Source organism: Eurosta solidaginis, chromosome 3 (genome assembly GCF_040869045.1).
Source record: "Eurosta solidaginis isolate ZX-2024a chromosome 3, ASM4086904v1, whole genome shotgun sequence".
NCBI classification, from domain to species: Eukaryota; Metazoa; Arthropoda; class Insecta; order Diptera; family Tephritidae; genus Eurosta; species Eurosta solidaginis.
Window position 1 is genome coordinate 156113445 of NC_090321.1, and position 21762 is coordinate 156135206.

At 42.1% G+C, this 21762-nt stretch overlaps 2 protein-coding genes across 6 annotated transcripts in view; one reads left to right on the forward strand and one right to left on the reverse strand.

Annotated features, from left to right (window-relative positions):
* Window positions 1-21762, reverse strand: part of LOC137244434 (succinate--CoA ligase [ADP/GDP-forming] subunit alpha, mitochondrial-like) — a 50528-nt gene that overhangs the window by 16142 nt on the left and 12624 nt on the right. For 3 of the 4 annotated variants that reach the window (XM_067773423.1, XM_067773421.1, XM_067773424.1), the window contains exons 2-7: window positions 12729-13272; window positions 12450-12664; window positions 12149-12378; window positions 11751-12091; window positions 11167-11697; window positions 10979-11112 (exon numbers count right to left, since the gene is read on the reverse strand). In XM_067773423.1, the coding sequence (XP_067629524.1) occupies window positions 11994-12091; window positions 12149-12378; window positions 12450-12583 (462 nt within the window). In that variant the 5' untranslated portion in view covers window positions 12584-12664; window positions 12729-13272 and the 3' untranslated portion in view covers window positions 10979-11112; window positions 11167-11697; window positions 11751-11993. Of the gene's footprint in view, window positions 1-10978; window positions 11130-11166; window positions 11698-11750; window positions 12092-12148; window positions 12379-12449; window positions 12665-12728; window positions 13273-21762 lie in introns of all 4 variants that reach the window. The other variant, XM_067773422.1, reaches the window with a different exon arrangement.
* LOC137244436 (T-complex protein 1 subunit eta-like) overlaps window positions 5522-21762 on the forward strand; it is a 32635-nt gene continuing 16394 nt past the window's right edge. For both annotated transcript variants that reach the window (XM_067773425.1, XM_067773427.1), the window contains exons 1-2: window positions 5522-5873; window positions 5944-7214. The gene's annotated coding sequence lies outside the window, so the exon portion shown is untranslated. The remainder of the gene's footprint in view (window positions 5874-5943; window positions 7215-21762) is intronic.

The following is a 21762-nucleotide window of genomic DNA, read 5'->3' on the forward strand; positions in this document are numbered from 1 at the left end:
TCGTGGGTGGAAGTGTTACGGCAGCTGTTCAGGACCTCGCAAGAAGAGATGCGGAGGGAGATGGGGTCAATCCGAAACAATATGGACCAGCTTAACGCCGCGCTCAAATTTGCGCAGCAGTCCATAAATTTGAATACGAACGCGAATAGAATGGAACGTAACCCACTTCCAACAGTAGTACCACCGGTGTACCCTGCTCCGAGCAGCATAGTAGTGAAACCTCAAGAGTGGAAGATATCGTTCGACGGTACTGGAAGCGTGGCAGATTTTATTTTTAAGCTAAACACCCTGTGTGAGCGCACACAATGCACGGACGAACAAATAATGGCTAGTTTCCACTTATTCCTTTCTGGGCGGGCCGAAGAGTGGTACTGGCTGTTCACGAAACAAAACCCAAATGCGACCTATGCCTTTTTGTGCTATTCCCTAAAAAGAGAGTTCGGTACTTTAAAAACTGACCACGAGATCATGATGGAGATCTCCATGCGGAAGCAAAAAGCAAGTGAGTGCTATGACGTATTCCACACGGACAAAATCTCCTTGAACGCGCGCTTAAGAGAACCCATGTCAGAGGTATTGCTGATTGATATCATAACAGTAGCCTTAAGCTGATGCTTTTCAACGCGGATGTAAGAACCCTTCATGATCCACAAGTGCTGAAAGAAAGCAAGCTGTTGGGAGCCACTTACCCAGTACGGCATGCAAACGAAGCCCGTGTGACAACCCCAGACTTGAGGATGGAAAGCGAGGACTGCGAAGTGGATCCGCAGATAGAGGCGCTGGAATATCGACGCAGCAGGAGACCGGACTATTCAGGAATCCAATGCTGGAATTGTCAGGCAATGGGCCACTCATATATATACTGTGAGGAACCCATTAGGAATCCTTTTTGTTTTAAATGTGGGTATAAGGGAGTACTTACTCCTAAATGCCCTAGGGACCATCACAGGCAGGGAAACCAGTACCCGAGCGAGAAGGCGGGGGAACCTCGTTCGGCATCATAGCTCCCACACCAGCCAGTGCTCGAGGCGTCGTCCCGTGCACTGAACCAGAGGGTGGATCTCTCGCAGATTTCGAGTTGCATGGAGGTGATGAGCTTCCGAGGTGCACTAGTACCCTGGCGAAAGAATACCCAAATGTAATCGTAACCTTCCCGAACTGTACGGATAATACCAATAGTTCTGAATCCGAGAGTCAAACGTCCTCATCCGCGATGGGCGAGCCGATCCAAATTCTGCGACGTCAGCATAGGGATGTCGCCTGCCAGACGCATTTTTCACCAAGTCTAGAAGAAAGGGAACATAGGTACAAACAAATAAGAAATGGCATTTTGAACAATACCCGGTATCAGAAAATATTTTGAAGTACAGGGAAAGATACCACAGGAGAGTACAGGAGCGTAGACTGTTGCAAGCCATCACGTTACAGAGGATGAAAGGCCTCTCGTAAAGGCAAAAATTAAGGATAGTTTTATTGTAGGGTTGTTGGAGTCGGGAGCCAACGTTTCCATCTTGGGGAAAAATGGTGTAGAATTCCTAAAAGATAACGGCTACGATTACCAGCCCTTACATGCATTCATATATACCGTGGGTGGCAACAAGCAAAAAATCTTAGGCTTAGTATCTCTACCGGTCACACTCAAGAATACCACAAAGGGTGTTCGTTTCTACCTAGTTCCTTCACTTCTTCAAGAAGCTTACTTCGGGGTAGATTTTTGGAGAGCATTTGCGTTAGCTCCCGAAATATTCCCAAGCGTAGAATGCATAGAGGTCGAAGAACCGAATCTCCATCAATTGTCATCAGCCCGAAAAATTGAATTGCAAAAGGTCATAGAGACGTTTCCTTCGTACGAGAAGTTAGGCCTGGGGCAAACTAAATTAGTGGAACATCACATTGACACCGGTGATGCCGTTCCTATAAAAAGCAAACATTTCCCTCTTTCGCCACCGAGGAAAGTGGAAGCTTTTAGCGAATTAGACAGGGTACTCGAATTGGGAGTTATAGAAGAATCAAACTCTCCGTGGTGTAGCCCTGTGGTACTGGTCGGGAAACCAGGTAAAGTTAGGCTGTGCATAGATTCCAGGAAGGTCAACGCGGTGACTAAGAAGGACTCATACCCTCTGCCTCATATCAACGGCTTATTGAGCAGACTGAAAGATATACATTTTATTAGTGGCATTGATCTGAAGGACGCGTTCTTCCAGATCGAATTGACAGAGTCCTCCAAGGAAAAAACAGCATTCGCAGTTCCGGGGAGGCCTCTGTACCACTTCAAGGTAATGCCATTTGGTCTGTGCAATGAACCGCAAACTATGAGTAGACTGATGGACAAGGCAATCCCTTCGCGTCTACGGGAGAATGTCTTTGTCTACCTGGACGACCTTATGGTATGCATTACGAACTTTGAAGACCACCAGAAGTTGCTGGCGGAAGTGGCAAAATGTTTGACCGACGCAGGTCTGACAATAAACGTAAAGAAGAGCAAATTTTGCCAGAAAGAAATTCGTTACTTAGGGTACCTGATAGGCAGCGGGTGCTTGAAAGTGGATCCAGGGAAAATAGAAGCTATGCAAAAGATTACTAAAAATATTTTCATTTTTTTTTTTGATAATAAAAAAATAACTAATATAATAAGAATAAATTTAAAATATAACAAGTATATTTGTTATAAGTAGATAACTCTACACAAGCTTACCTCTGAAGCTATAGAGGCCTTCGAAAAACTAAAAGTAGCCTTGAGTTCCGCTCCTGTCTTTGCCAACCAGACTTTTCCAAAGAATTTGTAATACAATGCGACGCTTCCAAAATAGGTGTTGGCGGAGTGTGTTCCAGGTCGATGATGAGAGCACTGAGCATCCAATCGCGTTCGTGTCGAAAAAGCTGAATAATGCTCAACGCAATTATACAGTAACCGAGCTGGAATGTCTCGCCGCCATAATCAGCGTGAAGCATTTCCGACCCTATGTTGAAGGATTACCGTTTCGGATTATCACGGACCACTCCAGCCTCAAGTGGCTGATGACGCAAAAGGACTTGAGCGGGAGGTTGGCGAGGTGGTCACTTCTGCTGCAAAGATACGATTTTAAAATGGAACATCGTAAAGGCACCCTGAATGTAGTACCCGATGCGCTTTCGCGGTTTGATGCCGATGAGTTGGCTTTCACTACCACACCCGGGGAAATAGATTTAGTCTCTCCCGAGTTTAGCAGCCACGAATATCTAGATTTGATTAGGACCGTCACCGAAAACGAGGAGTCCCTTCCGGACTTACGAGTGGTGGATGGTGTAATTTTCAAAAGAGTTAAATTTCGTAAGGGGATGGAAGGGGAAGAAGACTCGCTGTGGCGTTTGTGGTTGCCAAAAGGGTTGACTGAGGAATAAGTAAGATTAGCACATGACGCTAAGCGGAGTTACCATGGCGGGTGGCAGAAAACCTTAGAACGTGTTAGGCAGAAGTACTTCTGGCCACAGCAGGCTAAGGACGTCAGGGACTACGTCCAGCGTTGTGACACTTGCAAGGCAGTAAACCCCACTAATCAACAGTCGAGACCACCTATAGGGAACACCTTTGCATCCGAGAGGCCATTTCAGCGATTATATTGCGATTTCCTAGGGCCGTATCCGAGATCTAAGCGGCGAAATCAATTTATTTTTATAGTACTAGACCATCTTTCAAAATACGTTTGGCTAAAGCCCATGCAGAGAGCCACCGCTGTTAACGTTATAAATTACTTCGCTACAGAAATTTTTCCAGCTGTAGGGGTCCCTGAATTTATTCATAGTGACAATGGTAAACAGTTTATCTCCAAGAAAATTAACCAATTTTTAGTAAATTACGGGGTGACGCACGTGAGGCCGGGGTTATATTCTCCTCAAGCGAACGCATCCGAGCGCGTTAATAGAGAAATCGTTTCAAAGATTAGAATTTTCCTGAAGGATAAACCAGACCATACCGATTGGGATAAGCATATACCCGAGATTTTATCAGTTTTGAGAAGTGATTTTCATACAGCGATTCAGTGCTCTCCTTATTTTGCATTATATGGCCAAAATATGGTCCAACATGCCTCAGCGTAAAATATTTTAGAGAAACTCGGCAGCCTTCGGGAAGACCAGGTTCCGATAGTGAGCAGAACGGACAAGTTGACTAATATTCGCGAACAGATCCATAGAAATTTAGATCAAGCCAAGGATAGGATAAACACCTATAATAAGCGCTCTAGGCAAGTCAACTACAGGGAAGGCCAAGAAGTTTTCCGGAAAAACTTTGCCTTAGGTAACTTCAAACAGGGCATTAATGCCAAATTCTTGGCAAAATACCTTAAGTGTCGCGTGCTCCGAAAAATAGGCAATGCATTGTATGATCTCGAGGACCTAAACAGGAAATTAATAGGTCGCTTCCATGCTTCGGATATTCGTCCGCAATAAACCAACAAGAACGTTTTGCTAAATTCACAACTGCTTTTTTTTAATACAAAATAAAATTTTTTTTACCTGTCTGGGCGTTTTGGCGGTCGGGGACATCTCGCCCAGTATTCTCCCCGAGCAATGATCTCATAGGATGTTCACACGCGTACTCACCGAGAACCGTGAACAGCCTGACAGTCCACGCTTGGGTTGGACTAGCCTTTCGGAGTTTGGACGAGTTCTCCTTATCCACCATATTTTTTTTCCTTTCTGTGGGGGCGATAACCACTAGAACTATACGGAGTTTTGACGAGTTCTCCATAACAAATGTCTAACTGCCGCAAAGCCTTAAACTAAGAAACAAAATTAATTCACAAATTGACTTGACTTTTTTTGATGGACCCTGTTGCCCGGCTAGCTTCGCGGTAGAACTTTGAGACTCTTATCTTAGGTGTGAGTCGTGCCCCACGTTGCTTGGCATCGAATGGTACTGGAAGTGGCTTCCCATAAGTGAACCGGGTTCCTGTTCGCTTCATCGTCAGGTCTTCAAAGCGAAGCAGGTTTGTTATGGTCCACTTGGGAGATTCAACCTTGGAACGTACCAGTTGGCTAGTGTTAGGGAAAAGGTAGGATTCACCCTCACTCATGTCTGCCTGGGGTGGTTAAAACAAAATTTTGTTAGTTTCGTGCGGGTGGCATCGCCAAAAATTCCCATGACATTGACGAATTTTCAATAACACCTGGCGCAATGGTGTAGGTGGCTCATCTTATTAGCTGATTTTATTCGTTTCATTGTACTGGCATAGAGATTGTCAAAAGGAGATGGCAAACGCAAAATGCAAACGATGCATTAGCAATTACGCCCTGCGTGGTGGTAAAGTTTTACCTAATTCGGCGCTCAACGTTCCCGCAGGACACAAAAGTTGCAAAGTTTTACGCTTTCTCTACGTTCCATCCACCTATGATCAATACAAGGGTTTGATAACCGGAACGCGACCGGTATAGTGCTGTAGGGATGAGCCAACGATAACAATGAACCAATCGATAATCGCCGCCACAGTTAGATAACTGCGTTTTTCCATCGCTGAATGGAAAAAGAAAAAGGAAAGAAAAATTTTGCTTAGCAGCCGGACGGCGTCGTGCGCCATTGTAGCAAAGATCTCTGATCAAGAAAAGTGGTGAAGGACTAAAATAGTGTCGTGGCAAATTGTGGACGAAAATTCCGGTTTAATTTAAAATAAGTATTGAAAAAAATAAGAAACAGTGAAACCACCAAACATCATTAATACACCCAGGTGTACATATAGCTGGAGGAAATGATGAGCGCCGCCCACAAATGCAGATAGTGTACCATTACAAATCGGGCGGTTTACAGCAACACTAAAACAGTCTCCTGTCTTTTTGCGCCGGACTTCCAGAAACTGTCAACTCGTGCTACATAATAAAATCCTGAAAGGCTGAAGAGCGTAAGTTTACATTTTAAAATTGCCCCCGAAATGAATGAGTGCAATTGGCAATTGTTTAACCTACTTGCAGGACGTGCTAAATTGCCAAACTTCGTGTATATTAATATTAAGCAATAGTATTTGAGAGACATCACGTGTCTCCTCCGCGCGTGCGAGGAGCACGGGGTGTTGGAATATTCCAAACGATTGCCACGCAATATCCCTGATTCCCCAACTTTTAAAAGAAAGAAAAAAAAGCGAGGTTTGCCGTTTGGTCATCTTGGCCCTTATCGGTGGTTGGTAAAAGAGAAAACTATTGGAATTTGTGCACAAATTTAATAATCTAAAAGATGTATTGAATGAAAAACAAAATTTATTAAAAAAGAGGTGAGCGTGAAGAATAATAAAGAATTTGATTTTATGGTTTGCATGTTCTCAATTATGTGTTAACTATTGATGACGGGCACAAAACGTTGTGCCAGAGCATAGCGTCGGCAGACAGAAACTGCTTGCATATATAAAATAAAAATGGGTAATAAAAAGCCATCGCAGTAAAAGTGAGCGAAGACTAAAGAGTTTTGCTTTATATATATTAAACACAGAAATCAAGAGAAGCTCATCAACGAATGCGGTCATTGTCCAAAAGTAAAGGATACATGTGTACCCATGCACATACATATATGTATATGCTGCTAAAGCGGAATGGAATAAGTGTTTTAAAAGTATTGCAAGTTACGGGAGTCTACAATCCCATGAGTTTATATATGTGGTGATGAATTAAGTCGAAAGGTTTTCAATGCATTGTTGGCGTTGATTTTGCAAAGTTTCACAATCCTAACATGGTACAAGTTTTTGGTAATCATTAACCAACTAAATTGCTGGAGATCAATTTTGCTATCAACAGCATTTATATGAGTGGACGCAATAATTCGTTTCGTAACGACCATTGCCAACGCTTCCACAGCTACCACCAACCGCGCCAACATCGCGCGCTGTCACTAACCAAGCCAAAGCCGCGCGCTACTGCTACCACCACCAACCGCGCGAACAACCGCGCGTTAACGCCACATTGCGAGCAACACCGCGCGCAACCACCAGTGATAGCGCCAGCCAACCAAACGCGCAACGACCTCCAATATCGCAACGAAACCGCGCGCTGCCACCATTACTGCGTGCGACACCGCGCGCGACCCCGGCAGCGCCTACCCAACTGCACAACAACCACCAGACGTACCACCACCACCAATTTTAGTAACAACAATAGCAGGGCCGCCGCATATAGGCCTGCTGCAACCACCCAGCTGTGACAACTTACCGGCAATGACGTCATAGTACCAACTACCAACAACAACATCTAAAGCGGTGAGTTCGTTCCGGATACGGAAAATATTTTCAAAACAAGAGAATGAAAAATTCTGATGAATTTTTTTTTTACTATTAAATCTATAAATTTTTATCTAAGCTTCAAAACTTTACTTTTACCCTGGGTTTGTATCGTCTAGTTCATTTCGGCCCAGACGGGTATAACACTTAATTTTGACAATTTTTTTTTCCGAAGGCATCTGTGGATTTTCTTCAATATAATGTATGTAAAATTAAGTTTTTTTGGGGAGAAAACTTGGAATACTCTTGAAAAGGGATGGTTAAAGAAAAATATATTTTTGATTAACTAACTAACATTAATTGGACTGCAACCCTGCACACTAAAAGATTCTTGAAATTCCAAGTAAATGCTTGGAAACGGTTTGAAATTATCTAAAATTTTAGGTAATCTTTGGAACTTTTCGAAAGCACGTTCGAAAACGGGTTTCATACTAAGAAAGCTTCTTGAACTTCAAAATTTTTTTTCCGGAAATTCTCAATAAAAGATTCCTTTTGTGAATCCTCTAACTTTTCTAAAATATTAGAATTTGTTTATAAAGATTTCGGTATTAAAGAATCTTTCTTTTACTAACTAAAATAAAAGAAAGAACTGATGAAATTTCGAAATCATTACTGTTGAAAATCGTTGACTCTTCACATCTTCAACAGACGTATGTGAGAATCGAAAGAGTCCTTGTAACTTTAGCGAACGAGTTGCTTCCAAACGGCTTAATGTTGCCCAAGTCCTATGCTTTCCAATACTCTACCTGGTGTTTTTTTTGCATGGCGATTATGAAAGAATATCGCTAGGGTTACAAGTTTTCTCCCTCCCTAGCTTATAAAACAGCTCATACGAACCACAGCATCAGTTAAATATATAATCAGAGTTTATAGTAGCTTTACTTGAGCTTGTAAGTAAAAACTTTTTAACATAATGTTAACCAAACTCTGATTTGACGAGGTCTTAACAATCAATTGCTAACTTACGTAAATGATAAAAAGAAATATATGACAGTCTTGTTTATTTAGCACAAATTTGAATTTTTAAAAGACGTGCCTCTGTAAATATAGTGTGTAGTTAGTCTTAATTTGCTATATTATTTATGTATCTATCGTATTTTGAAACCTTATTAAACCCTGAACAACACTACTTACCAGAATTATACAAGAAAAAAATAGAAAAAGAAGGAACGTAAGGTAAAATAAAATAAAATAAAATAGAATAATAAAAAAAAACTAAGTAGAATTGAACTGGAATAAAATAAAATTAAATTAAACGGAACCAAGATAGAATAATATAAGATAAAATACGACAAAATTAAATTAAATGCACCAGAAATAAAATAAACTTTAATAAAACGACAAAGATTACAAATAATAATAATAACAATAAAAGAAAAGCAATCACAGTAAACTTAACCTAAATATTCAAGAAAGTATAAACTACAATAAAATAAAATAACATAAAATAAAATAAAATAAAACACAATAAAGGTAGAATAGGTAGGAAGTTGAGGAAACTTTTAAAGAGGGAGTACAGGTACGCGTCACGATGGTGCACCTACTAATCTAGCGTAAGAAAGAAATAGAAAAACTTAGAGTAGCAATATTCTTAGGATCAGCCTTTGGGTTGTACTCACCGTGGAAAAGAATATCTAATTAAGTCAGATACTCTCACATCTTAAAATGCACTTACCCTTGAGTTTTCTTTTGCTTAGGATTTCCCTTATAATAATTTTTCATAAGCCTTAGTATAGCTTTAGTTATATAGCATGTAATGCCATGTATATACGGAATAAGTTTTTACTGAAATGTTTTGATAATGAGTGTTGGATAAAATTTGTATTCTAAAATGGGAATGCTGGCAGTCCTTTTGATTTAGAAGGCACTAGGTAATACAGGTAAGGGGCCACCGAAATACAGGTGCGTCGGTGGCCATGTATTTTGAGGGTGGGCTAAGCACCGGGCGTCGCAACAACACCCGGGGCGCCCCTCTATATATTCGGCCCTTTTCCCCTTTTCTTTACTTTTCAGCTTTTTTTTTTGTTCTTTTGATTTTCAGAGTTTGGTAACCGGTCGTTTCCGGTTCGGTAATTTTTTTTTGCGTTTAGTTTTTTGAAGTTTCTTTTTTTTGAATTTTAAATTGTTGAATGTTGTAACGGTCTGTCCGTGACATCCGGTTCGGCCGGATGTTGTCTTAATTTGAATTTGTAAGCGTTTTGAATTCGTTCTGCGCTTTTTGTCAGTTTTTTTAAAGGCATAATAGGAACTTTTTTTTTGTTATGGCGCAGGACAGCAAGGTTGGCAAGAACCCAACCCAGCCGACATGACTAGCCACTGTGCACCACAATATCATGCCGACTGCCTTCCTTGTTGCTCCCATAGGAAATGCGTTTCCATAACACTATGCTACTGTTTCCTACACCGATGAGCTTTGTAATAAAATAAACAGCTATCTCCCCAATCTCTCCAGTTTTGTCGCCTCGCGAAACCTGATATTGTCACCAACCAAATCATCGGTGACCTTATTTAAAACATGGCCGCGCTAAATGTCGACCACATGACATTACCCTACCGACTGTCTAACACCCTAAAATCTTGGGTGTGACTTTCGATCAGGATCTACATTTTGGAGAGCATGCACTAGCAATTGTAACGAAAATCCAGAGCTGTAACAAATATTTAATATAATTCGATAAATCGACAGTACTTGGGGTAAATATAAATAGACGTTTGCATGGTACGCGTCTCCGATATGGTCGCCAGGCCTAAAGGTTACTCACTGGAAGAAAGTACAGGCCTGCCAAAATGCTGCCCCCAAAACCGCTAATGGCTGCCTTCTTATGTCCTCGGAACACCACCTGCACAATGAAGCAGGAAAACTCCCAATAAGGGAAAGAAATGAAATGCTAACCAAACAGTTTCTGTAGAATACCCAAAAACCTGGGCATCCCAACAGACATCTGATTGTTGATCCAACACCGCTTAGGGGCTTAAAGAGTTATTTTCGTAAGTATTATGAGGAAGTAAGGCACCTGAGAACTCAGCCGTATGAAGCAAAAAAACAAAAGCAGGTCCTCAGTGAACTCCGCAAACAAGCGTCGGACCGTTATGCTAGGAATTGCCCGGTAAATCCAGTACTCAAAGAACAGTACCCAAAACTTGCGGAAGAGGACCGCATACTCCCCAGGGAAAAGCGAGTAACTCTAGCTCAACTTCGTTCTGGATACTGTAACAGGTTAAACTCTAACCTATCCAGAATCAACCCGACATACAAAATGTAGGCCCCGCTTGCAATGTGTCCCCACATGACACCAACCATCTTTTTAATTGTAATGTGGAACCAACGCCTCCAACACCCCTTTCATTATGCTCCAACCCTGTTGAAACAGCAAATTTCCTTGGACTCCCGTTAGAGGATATTGATGACAATTTTTGATCGGTCGCACCTATTACGTGGGGCGAAGCACTGCTACAACAACAACCATCTCGGGAACGATTAATATCATCACTTTAAACCTTCTAAGCCATCCCGCCCACCCCCTATTTCCACGAGGAACTTGGGGTCGCCATTACACATTACACTGAACGAGTCAACGGCGACGTTACTGATCAGTTTAACGCCTTACAGGTAGTTGGCAAAAGAAACGATTTCACTGACACTAATTTTATAGTTTTTTCTTCCGGAGTTGGACACAATCTTTTCATAATATTACTTAACAATTTAAGATTAGAAATTTTTTTCAATTTGTATTTTGACTTACCAGCAACAACAGAATCATGTTTAATTGTACGCCGCACAATCATTATAGCAGCATGTAACGAAGCTCAGTTTCTTCCAAAAATTGTTCGGCACCGCCACGTAAAATCAATGTACATGTTCTAGCATTAACGCAACCTTTAAATAATTATAAACTATAAAATTAAATTAATGTCAAACCCACTATCAAACCTTGGAAAATGTTGAAACGTTCACCACCAACCTGACGTTCTTCAAAGTAATCACATTGACCCAAAACACTTGAGTTAATGTCATTATCTGTAGTCATAACAGCACCACCAAAAGCTTTCATTCTACGTTTCCAATCTTCTTCTGGTACATGAACAGCACAGAACATATCACGATCTGCAAAATGCTGTGTAGCAACATCACCAATTGGTAGTTTAGAAAACACAACATTGGCACCTTACTTAGCTAGTTTATTGTACAGGAGGCGACATTCAGCATCAACAATTTTCTGATACTCTTGGACATTGGAGGTCCATTGCTGTGGCAGAGCATTTTTCCAATAAATCACATTGTTGTTCCTTTGATTGGAGCTTCGACATGTACAGCCATGTCATATTTTATAATGCATAATTGTAATGCTTTACGTATAGCTTTAATGATGATACGTACATGCACGCCTACCTCAACGTATGGTTTAACTTGTTTTAAGATTTCACCTGCTTAAAGTACTACTGAAGTGGTGCCATCGCCGACCTGATAAGAGAAACATTTTTATTCTACACATACTAATATGAGAAAAAACTTACCTCAGCATTTTGAGATTTGGCGATGTCTACTAGAGTTTTACGGCTGGATTCACAATATCCAATAGTTTCATAATGGTTGCCCCATCATTTGAAATTGTGGCCTTACCACTGGAATCAACAATATGCTTGTCCATACTACGTGAACCCAATGTAGTGCGTACAGCGTCCACAATTGAATGCGAGGCATTGATGTTGGATATGAGTTGAGGTTTACCTTTAGAGCTATCGGTACCCAAACATTTTTTACACAAATACTCTTCTACACAATACAAGTTCAGGACGTTCATATTTATCGACACGCTGTCCGGTGTGGCCCAAATGTTGGAAATATGCAGTTGGCACTGTTGAGAAATAATATGGATCAATGAACACAAGTAAAAGTGAAATATTTTTTTTACCATCTCTTGTTACTTTACACATTAGACATTGGAAACGACGACCAGCATCTACAAGTTGCATATGAGCCTTGCAACGATTACATCTAATTGCACCCAATTCGTCAAAATTTACAATGTGTGGCTCATATTCACCCTCAACCGTGCGTGCCATTGGTGAGACGGTAAGTATAATGGACAAAGCTGTTGTTTTTAATAAATCAGCTGTTGCAGGTATGCAATACAAAGACGACCTGCAAAGAAGAAAGATCAATGTAAGATCAATGTAATTGACAAACAAAACATTAATTTCGATTATCGATACCTAACGTAACGTGGGGAGGAGTTACCCTGATCTTCTAACACATATTTTGTGGTCACCAATGGTGGTTCATTAGTAATAAAAGCACCACCAGCGCTATTTTGATTTTCAATGATAACGCTTATCGGATTTGGCATCTGAATGGGATCTAAACGGCGTTGGGCTTGATCATACTGTTGCGGCTGTTGATATTTACCAGTAACAGATGCAGTTGTATGCTAAAGAAAATAACACAAAAATAATCATCAGCAAATTTGTAAAATCTTAGTTGTATTAGCATACATTATAACCAGGACGTCCGGACGTGTCCGGGTATTGGGGGTTGACCCGGCTTGGGTGGTTGACTGAGCATTGGCGTCTGTCCAGGTTGTGTTGGTGGCATCATTTGACCCATGTAACCACGTGGTGCACCTGGTTGTGGTAGAGGATAACCTGGATGTTGAGGTTGTGGTGGATAGCCCGGATTTTGTGGCATTGGTAGATAGCCAGCTTGGGGAGGTTGTTGCTGCTGCTATCGTGGCATTGCATAACCCGGTTGCTGTTGTGGTATATACCTTGGTATAACTGGATGTGGTGTCATTGCCCCACCTGGTCCAGTTGATGCGGGCGGCATACCTGGAGGACCATGTTTCTCATGGCCACCAAATGGATGGTGCATATGGTGTTGAGGTGCTATTTGACCGGATTGTGACTACATTAGACCAGACTGTCGTGGCATTGGACATGATTGCGGTAGCATTTGCTATTCACCTCTGTGCTGGTATGGAGCTGCAACGCCGCCTGCACTTGATGTTGGTGGTGCAGCTGAAACTGGTGGTTGACCAGTCTAGAAAAATAACAAAATTTATTAAACATAAAGTATGAGGCAAGCCAGGTATATTTGCCCTATTTATAGTTATCTGATTGGGACCACCAGGTACAGCTTTCCCTGGCGGTGTCGTTGCTGGAGGTGATGGCGAATCCATGGAAGTTGGCGCATTGGCTTGAGGCGGCGGCTTAGCTGTTTCACCATATTGACCAGCTATAAAGTTATTGTTCGGTTGTTGTTGTTGCTTGTTGTTTTAATTTAATACTCCAAAATTAGCACAGGCCTGCAGCTCAATTCGCAGAAAATGGCGGACTCGCTGAAAATTTTTTTCCACACAAAAATTACATATTTCACAATACCTAGAATATAGTAGGTGCGAGAGAGCACGAAACATTGTGGCAAAGCTAAATTTGTCAACATGCTATTTCATTTGGAGAATTTTTCATTCCAAATCGTCACCCCTGTCAAAAATTCGTGTGGCTGTGTGCGTTTTTGGTCACACGATTTTTGAGGGGGAACTTTTAATGATGGCTGCAGGTATGTCCCCGCGACTACCACCTTATATGGTTCCACCATGGCAACCACAGCCCAGCAAAAATGTAGTGACCGAAAATGGCGACCAACAACAAAATATCCCACATCGTTCCACAATTGCATGGTTCAATTATACAGGTTGGTTCATCTCATCAGCTGATTTTATTTATGTCATTGCATGGTCGAAGGGATCAGATCAAAAGGAGATGGCAAACTCAAAATGAAACCAACACATTGGCAACATTTTACTTACACATACGAAGACTGCTAAGTTTTATGTTTCCATTCCATACCATTCGCACCAACACCAATACACAGATTTTGACAATTTGAACAGACATATTGTTATGGAATCGCATTTACTAGGGAAGCAGTAAGGAAGGCGGTCGGCATGATGTAGTGGTGCACAGTGGCTAGTCATTGTCGGCTGGGGCGGGTCCTTGCCAACCTTACTGTTCCTGCGCCATAAGCAGAAAAATGTTCCTATCATGCCTATCAAAACGAGCAGCTGTCAAATTCAAAAAACCTGGCAGAAGCGCAGAGACCGACTCAAAACGCTTATCAATACAAAATAAAACAACATCCGGCCGAACCGGATGTCACGGACAGACCGTTAACATTCCAAAATTTAAATTCAAATTCAAAAAAAAATAAAAAAAACTGACGCAAGAAAAAATTACCGAACCGGACATGACCGGTTACTACTCTGAAATCAAATATCAATAAAGCTGAAAAGTAAAATAACAAAACTGAAAGGAAAATAAAACGCCGAATACACAGAAGGGCGCCGCGGGTGTTGTTGCGACGCCCGGTGCTTAGTCCCACCCTCAAATAACCATGGCCACCGACGCACCTAAATTTCGGTGGCCCCTTACCTGTATACCCTACGTGCCTTCTAAAAGAATGAAGATGCCGACATTCCCATTTTTAATTACAATTTTTATTTATAATCCATCATTTAAAAAAAATTAATATGTAGATGTATATACTAATCAATCCTGAGTTTTATCTAAATTTGCTTTCTTCAAAATAAGTTGTACGCATTAAGTTACAGAGGAAACGGTGAATAAAATGCTTGTTTAAGAAGTAAAAGAAATAATTTCGAACAAAGAAATTGTACATAAGTATCTAATTGACATAATTCATTACGATCCCGGTATTAAGAAACATGAATAGTAAATATTACTTTGTAAAGCCAAAGCAATAATTCCTTTTAGGGGCTTTAAACGTTTTTAGATGGTTCTAAAATAAGTTTGGTTGCAAGTTTATTGCAGCTTATCAAATAAATGATCCTTCTTTTACTAATAAAAGGTGTGTAATATCTTCGACTGCTATTCTTTTGTTCGCAGCTGTATGTACATATAACATTTTTTTTGTTGTAAAAAAAAATTATACAGGAAGTTGTATTCCTTCTTATTATAACTAAGTTTGATAACATTGTTGCGGTTGTTGCTCTGGTTTACAGGTCATTTGCTGAAAATAATGTGGAATTCATCTAAATGCTCTTTCGAATCTATTTCCATACTGCTGAATAGATTTTAATTTCATAGGTATGCTTGTACATAGCAAATAACGTGGAAACCAAGCGAAGCACACTGGAGTAAAAAAAATACCTTAAGAAAAATGTAGTTATTTGGCTCAAAATTCCTATAGTAAATCGTAGACCGCCTTACAGAGTTTGCAGACTTCTTAACATTTACATTTTCTTATTTCTAACTTAGAATGTTCCTTTTGTTAGGATTTAATTAGATTTTCTTATTCCACATCTATTTTAAATTATAGTTTTCCAAACTTCAAATTTACTTTTGGATTGTATTTAGTAAAAATTTTTATATTTTTTTTCTAAGTTCCAATTTATGATAATTGCATTCGATTGTATCCAATTACGTTAATTATACTTTTCTCATATCAGCAAGTTCAATTGTATTAAATTCATTTCATTTGTCTTATCTCGAGTCTATGGAAATCTGATTGCCACACCAATGGATATGGTCGGCAAAACTCTCGTAACAATTTAATAAGCTTTTATAGCTTTAGTCTTCGTTGACACATACTAACTTGTGCCGTGTGATCATATAGAGAAAAAATATTTATGAACTTTCAGGTGACGTTTCAGTCGCAACAGTATAGTGGAGCAGTAAAAAAAAAATATTTCAAAAAAAAAATTATAGAAAGAGTTTATTTGTTCCTGATCACCAAGACGTAGATCCTCTATTTCTTGTTGCGACTAGATTCTAATTTCTCGCGGAAAGGCATATGTCGCTAATGTGTAATGCATTACCCATCCTATACCCATTAGGTCTTTCTTCGCTACACTCTTATACACAATAAATAGATTTTTGAGGTTTTTCGAAAACGTTATAAAATTCACTGTTCATTTATTATTAATGAGAATGCAAACGTTAACACAATATTAATTTGAAAACCGACATTAATTTGGATATTTAAAATGTACAAAATTTATGCAATATGAATGTAGAATGGAGCGCGTCCGCGATTGCCGGCTAATAATGCTTGACTAATTCGTTGGAAAAAGGATCGTTGCTGACGATGGCAGTTCTTGTGAATTTGCGCCTTTCCACTCGCCGCGCACGGCTGCGCATTAGAATTTCGCCGCCGTCTGGATCTTATTGGAGGCGGCTTAAACATCCTGCCCGCCCTGCAGGGAGGTGCTTGTAAGGACCTTCTGCAGTTCCTGCAAGGCGCGGATGGTGATAGTTGAGGCGCGACTGGCTATATTATGTCGTTGGCAGGCCTCGTGGGGTGCGCGTGATCGTGCGCTTGGCCATATGTTCCGGTTTGGGAGTTGCCGCTGGTTTCTTCGATCGGTCCTCTGCGCGCGGTAGTGGAGGCAGAGCCGACACTGAAGGCAGTTGTCGGTCTCTGCCGTGAGAGCCAGATGGATGTCGTCCTGGAAGTATAAGAGCAGACAGAGAAACGAGAAGTAGTTGGATACAGCGGATGATAAACGGAAATTTAATTATACAGGGGAAACGTATATCAGTTAGAGCGCTGTGCTCGAAGAGTGCTCCATTGGAAGGAAGCACAGTTTAACTAAGGGGCGCATGACAAGCCCATTTTGGGTGCGAACCTCTACAACCCGAACATGGTTGTCAGGTCCGAGGCGAACGTTCTCGATTCGTCCCAGACGCCACTCGGTGGGTGGGAGCGAATCTTCTTTAATTACGACAAGGTCGCCTGGTTGAGGATTTCGCTGTGGCGTTTGCCATTTATAGCGCTTCTGAAGGTCCTTCAGATAATCCTCTTTCCAGCGTCGACTGAATTGGTGATGAAGCGATTTGAGTTTTTCCCATCGATTTATCCAGGAGAGGTCTTCCGCGTTTGGCTCAGGAATGGCTAATAGCGGTGCACCTCGAAGGAAGTGACCCGGAGTGAGCGCTGTGAAGTCAGCTGGGTCCTGGGATAGTGAGGTTAGAGGCCTTGAATTGAGAACTGCTTCAATACGCACCAACAGCGTCGTGAATTCTTCGAAGGTAAACTTGTGGGATGCAGCGGTTTTTTTGAGGTGGGTTTTAAAACTTTTTACTGCGGATTCCCACAAGCCGCCCATATGAGGGGCGCTGGGTGGAATATACTGCCAGTTTATTCCCTGAGGGGCATATTTCTGTACAATGTCCGCAGAGCATTCGTTAAGAAATTTAACGAAGTCGCGTTCGAGTGCGCGCTGAGCGCCAATGAACGTTTTACCATTGTCGCTCATCATTTTTGAGGGATAACCTCGTCTGCCAACGAATCGGGCGAATGCTGCTCGAAAGGCTTCAGTAGTAAGGTCCGAGCATAGCTCGAGGTGTACTGCCTTTGTGGAAAAACAGACGAATACAGCCACGTACCCTTTTATGATAGTGGTCGACCTCAGAACCGATGCTTTTATTTGGAATGGACCTGCAAAGTCTACTCCTGTTGTGGAAAAGGGGAGTGAGAAATTGCAGCGCTCAGGTGGTAGAGCTGCCATTATTTGCGTGCGCGTTTTCTGTTTGAAAAGCGTGCAAGATTTGCACTGAAAAATGCATTTCTTTATAAGAGGCTTTAGTTTTGGTACGTAGTACTCTTGCCTCACCATTTGGAGCATTAACCGCATTTCTGCATGAAGAAGCAGGCGGTGTAAAAACTCCAGATACAACTGGCAGAGCCTTGAATCCGGAGGAAGGATTACTGGATGCTTCTCGTTGTACTGCATTTTAGAATGTTCCAATCTTCCACCGATACGTAGGAGCCCGTATCCATCCAGAAATGGGTCAAGAGCCAGAAGGGAACTCTTTTTGCTTATTGGCATATTGTTTTGTAAGGCGCTCTTTTCCGCCCCGAAATGGCGAGATTGTGCCATTGCCACAAGCCGCGTTTTCACATGTTGCAACTCTTTGTACGTCAGATGGGGATTATGTGTTGCCACCGATTTGGATTTGCTGCAGGCATTGTTCGCAAAGCGGAACACGTATGCAATCACACGGAGAGCTCGAGAGTATGAGGAGAAACGTTGAAGAATGTCGTCCTCTTCCTCGAGTGCGTGATATTCTTCCACCTTGCGTTTCTCGGGTGGAGAAGCGTTACCTGCTTTCGGCTTTGGCCATGTCGAAATGTGGCAAGAAAGCCATTGTGGTCCGTGCCACCAAAGTGATGAACCTATAAAATCATGCGGCTTGCAACCACGTGTGCCAAGATCAGCAGGGTTGTCTTGGCTAGATACATGGCGCCAGGTGCCGCTGGGAAGATATTCTCGAATTTGAGAGGTACGGTTGGCCACATAAGTCTTCCAGGTCGATGGAGATTTTTCTAGCCAGGCTAGTACAATCTCAGAATCTGACCATAAGAATGTGTTGCATGCTTGTAAGTCGAGCTGTTTTCGAACAGTTGAAGCCAGTTTTGCGAGTAGGACTGCACCACATAGCTCTAAGCGGGGTAAGCTTACAGTTTTTATGGGGGCAACTTTGCCTTTCGCAACCAAAAGAGAAGATTTTATTTGGTTGCCCACATGTGTGCGGATGTAAATCGCTGCGCAATATGCTTTTTCCGAGGCATCACAGAACCCGTGGATTTGAGTGTCTTGCCCTGGAACGACATTAACCCATCGAGGGATTTCGATGTGGAAAATATCTGGCAGATTTTCTGCGAAATGTTGCCATTTTGATAATGTCGCGGGTTTGGCGCTTTCATCCCAATCGCTTCCATCCAGCCAGATTTCTTGGAGAAGCATCTTGGCCTGGATCATAACTGGCGACAGCCATCCTGCCGGGTCAAACAGTTTTGCAACAGAAGATAAAATTTGTCGCTTTGTGACCGCATTTTGGGTGTGTTCCGGCAGAATGGTGTATGAAAATTTGTCCGTGAGCGCGTTCCATCGAATGCCAAGAGTTTTGGTATTGGAAGTGCTCTCAAATTTTAAGAAGTTGGAGTCTAGAAGATCCTCCTTCGGAAACTGTTCTAATATGGCCGGGTGATTAGCCGTTAGTTTCTTTAGTATGAAACCAGCTGATTTTAGGGCGTTTATCACTTGAACGAGTGATTCAGTGGCGTTATCGATGGTATGACTTCCGGATAGGATGTCGTCGACATAAGTTTGCGTCTTGAGAATTGTTGCAGCCAACGGGAATGTCGCTTTCGTGTCATCGGATAGTTGATGCAAGGTACGAATAGCGAGATATGGTGCACAATTGACGCCGAATGTAACCGTTTTTAGATTGAAATCGCTAACATTGGAGTTGGCCGATTTGCGAAATAGGATTCGCTGAAAATCTTTGTCGTCCTCGTGTATAAGGATCTGACGGTACATTTTTTCAATATCTCCATTGAACACATACTTATGCATGCGCCACTGTAGAATTAGTAGCATGAGATCTGGTTGGAGAGTTGGACCAGTGTATAGCACGTCATTCAGGGATTTTCCTGACCCAGATTTTTTAGAGGCGTTGAAAACCACACGAACTTTGGTGGTGACCTTATCTGGTTTGATTACCGCATGATGTGGCAAGTAAAATGAGAATACCTTGCCATTCGAAGTTATTTCGCATGGGTCGGCAGATTCCATGTGATCAAGGTCGAGATATTCTTGCAACACATTGTTGTACATTGTACCTAACTCCCCCTTTTTCTGAAGCGATCGCTCCATGCTGAAAAACTGCTGCAGAGCAGCCGGGCGGGATTTGCCGAGGGAGAGTTTTTCAGGAAACTCTTCCTTGAATGGAAGTCGCACAATGTATCGACCGTTTGGTGCACGTGTCGTGGTTGTTGCATATATCTGCTCACACGCTTGATCCTCGGGGGATATCTGTGGAGGTTGTGGAATTTCCTCCTCTTCCCAAAATTTTCTCAGTTGAGAACTGAGTGTCTCGTTTGACGCTCGGACTTGTGTCGAGAATGACACAACATTTTCAGTTATTGGACCACTGAGAATCCAACCAAAAATGGTTTGTTGCGCAAGTATGCTACCGCACACCTTTTTTATACCTTCCAGCAGAATTTGTGGAAGTAAGTCGCTGCCAATGACCATGTCAGTCTGACCCGGTATGTGGCAACTGGGATCAGCGAGCTCAAGGAGTTTCAACTGCTGCCAGATTTTGCGACTAATGGTGGATGTTGGTAGATTTTTTGTCAGTTGCGGCAACACAATGGCATGAGCCTTTATCCTTTTCATGGCCTTGGATGCAACCAGTGTCAAAGGACAAAGCTTGGAGGAATTTTGTACGACTTGTCCACCCATGCCCGAGATTTCGAACTTTGAATGTTGGAATGGAAGTTCCAACCGTTTTTGCACTTTCGAGGAAATGAAAGTTCTTTCCGAGCCTTGATCAATAAGGGCTCTCAGTTGAAATAATTCCCCTTCGTGTTCGACTGCGACCATAGCAGTAGGAAGGAGAATTTGGTTATCATTGGCTGCATGCAATGATTGAACCGGTGCGTGTTTTGAACAACACGGTAGCTCGCCAGAATCGGAGCTATTCTGCGTTTGTCGAACGGGAGATGTTGACTCAGCAGTTGTGTGCTGCACGTTTGGTGCATTCATTCGCGGGGTGGAACGTGGAGCTTGTGGGCGCGCATGCAACAACGTGTGATGCCGTTGATGACATGTCGAACATGACCACTTGCTCGTGCACTCATTGATGATATGAGTGCTGCTAAGGCAGTTTGTACACAGCTTAGCTTGTTTTATGAATTGTGTCCGGTTTTGCACAGACATTCGTTTGAATCGTGGACAGAATCTAATAAGGTGCGGGGAGTTGCAACATTGGCAAGTTTCCTTTTTAGATTCTGCCACAAGGGTTTGCGTCCTGTTGAAGGACCTGTTTTGCGTAGAATTTTGATGAGCGACTGGTTTTTATTTGCTTGGTTGAAGCCTATTGACCCTTTCAACGACTTCATATCTCGAGGTGAGAAAGTCGTTCATTTGTGACCATGAGGGTAGATCTCTTCGAGAAGAGAGAGACTGTTCCCAAAGTGACAGGGTTGTTTCTGGGAGCTTTGATGAACAAATGTACACCAGAATCGGATCCCAACTGTCTGTCGTAACTCCTTGGGAGTGAAGGACGGATAGGCAGTTGTTTATTGTATTTTGCAATTTCTGAAGTTGCTCACTATTTTCGGATGGAATAGTGGCAAGAGTCAGTAAGGATTTTATCTGGTTGTCAACCAAGATACGCTTGTTTTCGTATCGTGACCGTAAAGCTTCCCAGGCAAGGTCAAAGTTATCATCGCTCAACGCATATTGTTTGACGATGGAGCCGGCTTTGCCTTGCGTTTTGTACCGGAGATGGTACAATTTCTGAGCACGGGAGAGCCTTGGGTGGTTAATGTACACCGCTGTGAACATGTCACGAAAAGCGGGCCATTCTTCATAGCCACCATAAAAGGTCTCCGTGTCGCAGGCTGGGACCTTGAGGTAAATATTTGCCTCAGCCGGGGGTTGTTCCACGCGGGGTGGTGGACTCGGCGTTGCCATCATTTTGATCAATGAAAGTTGAT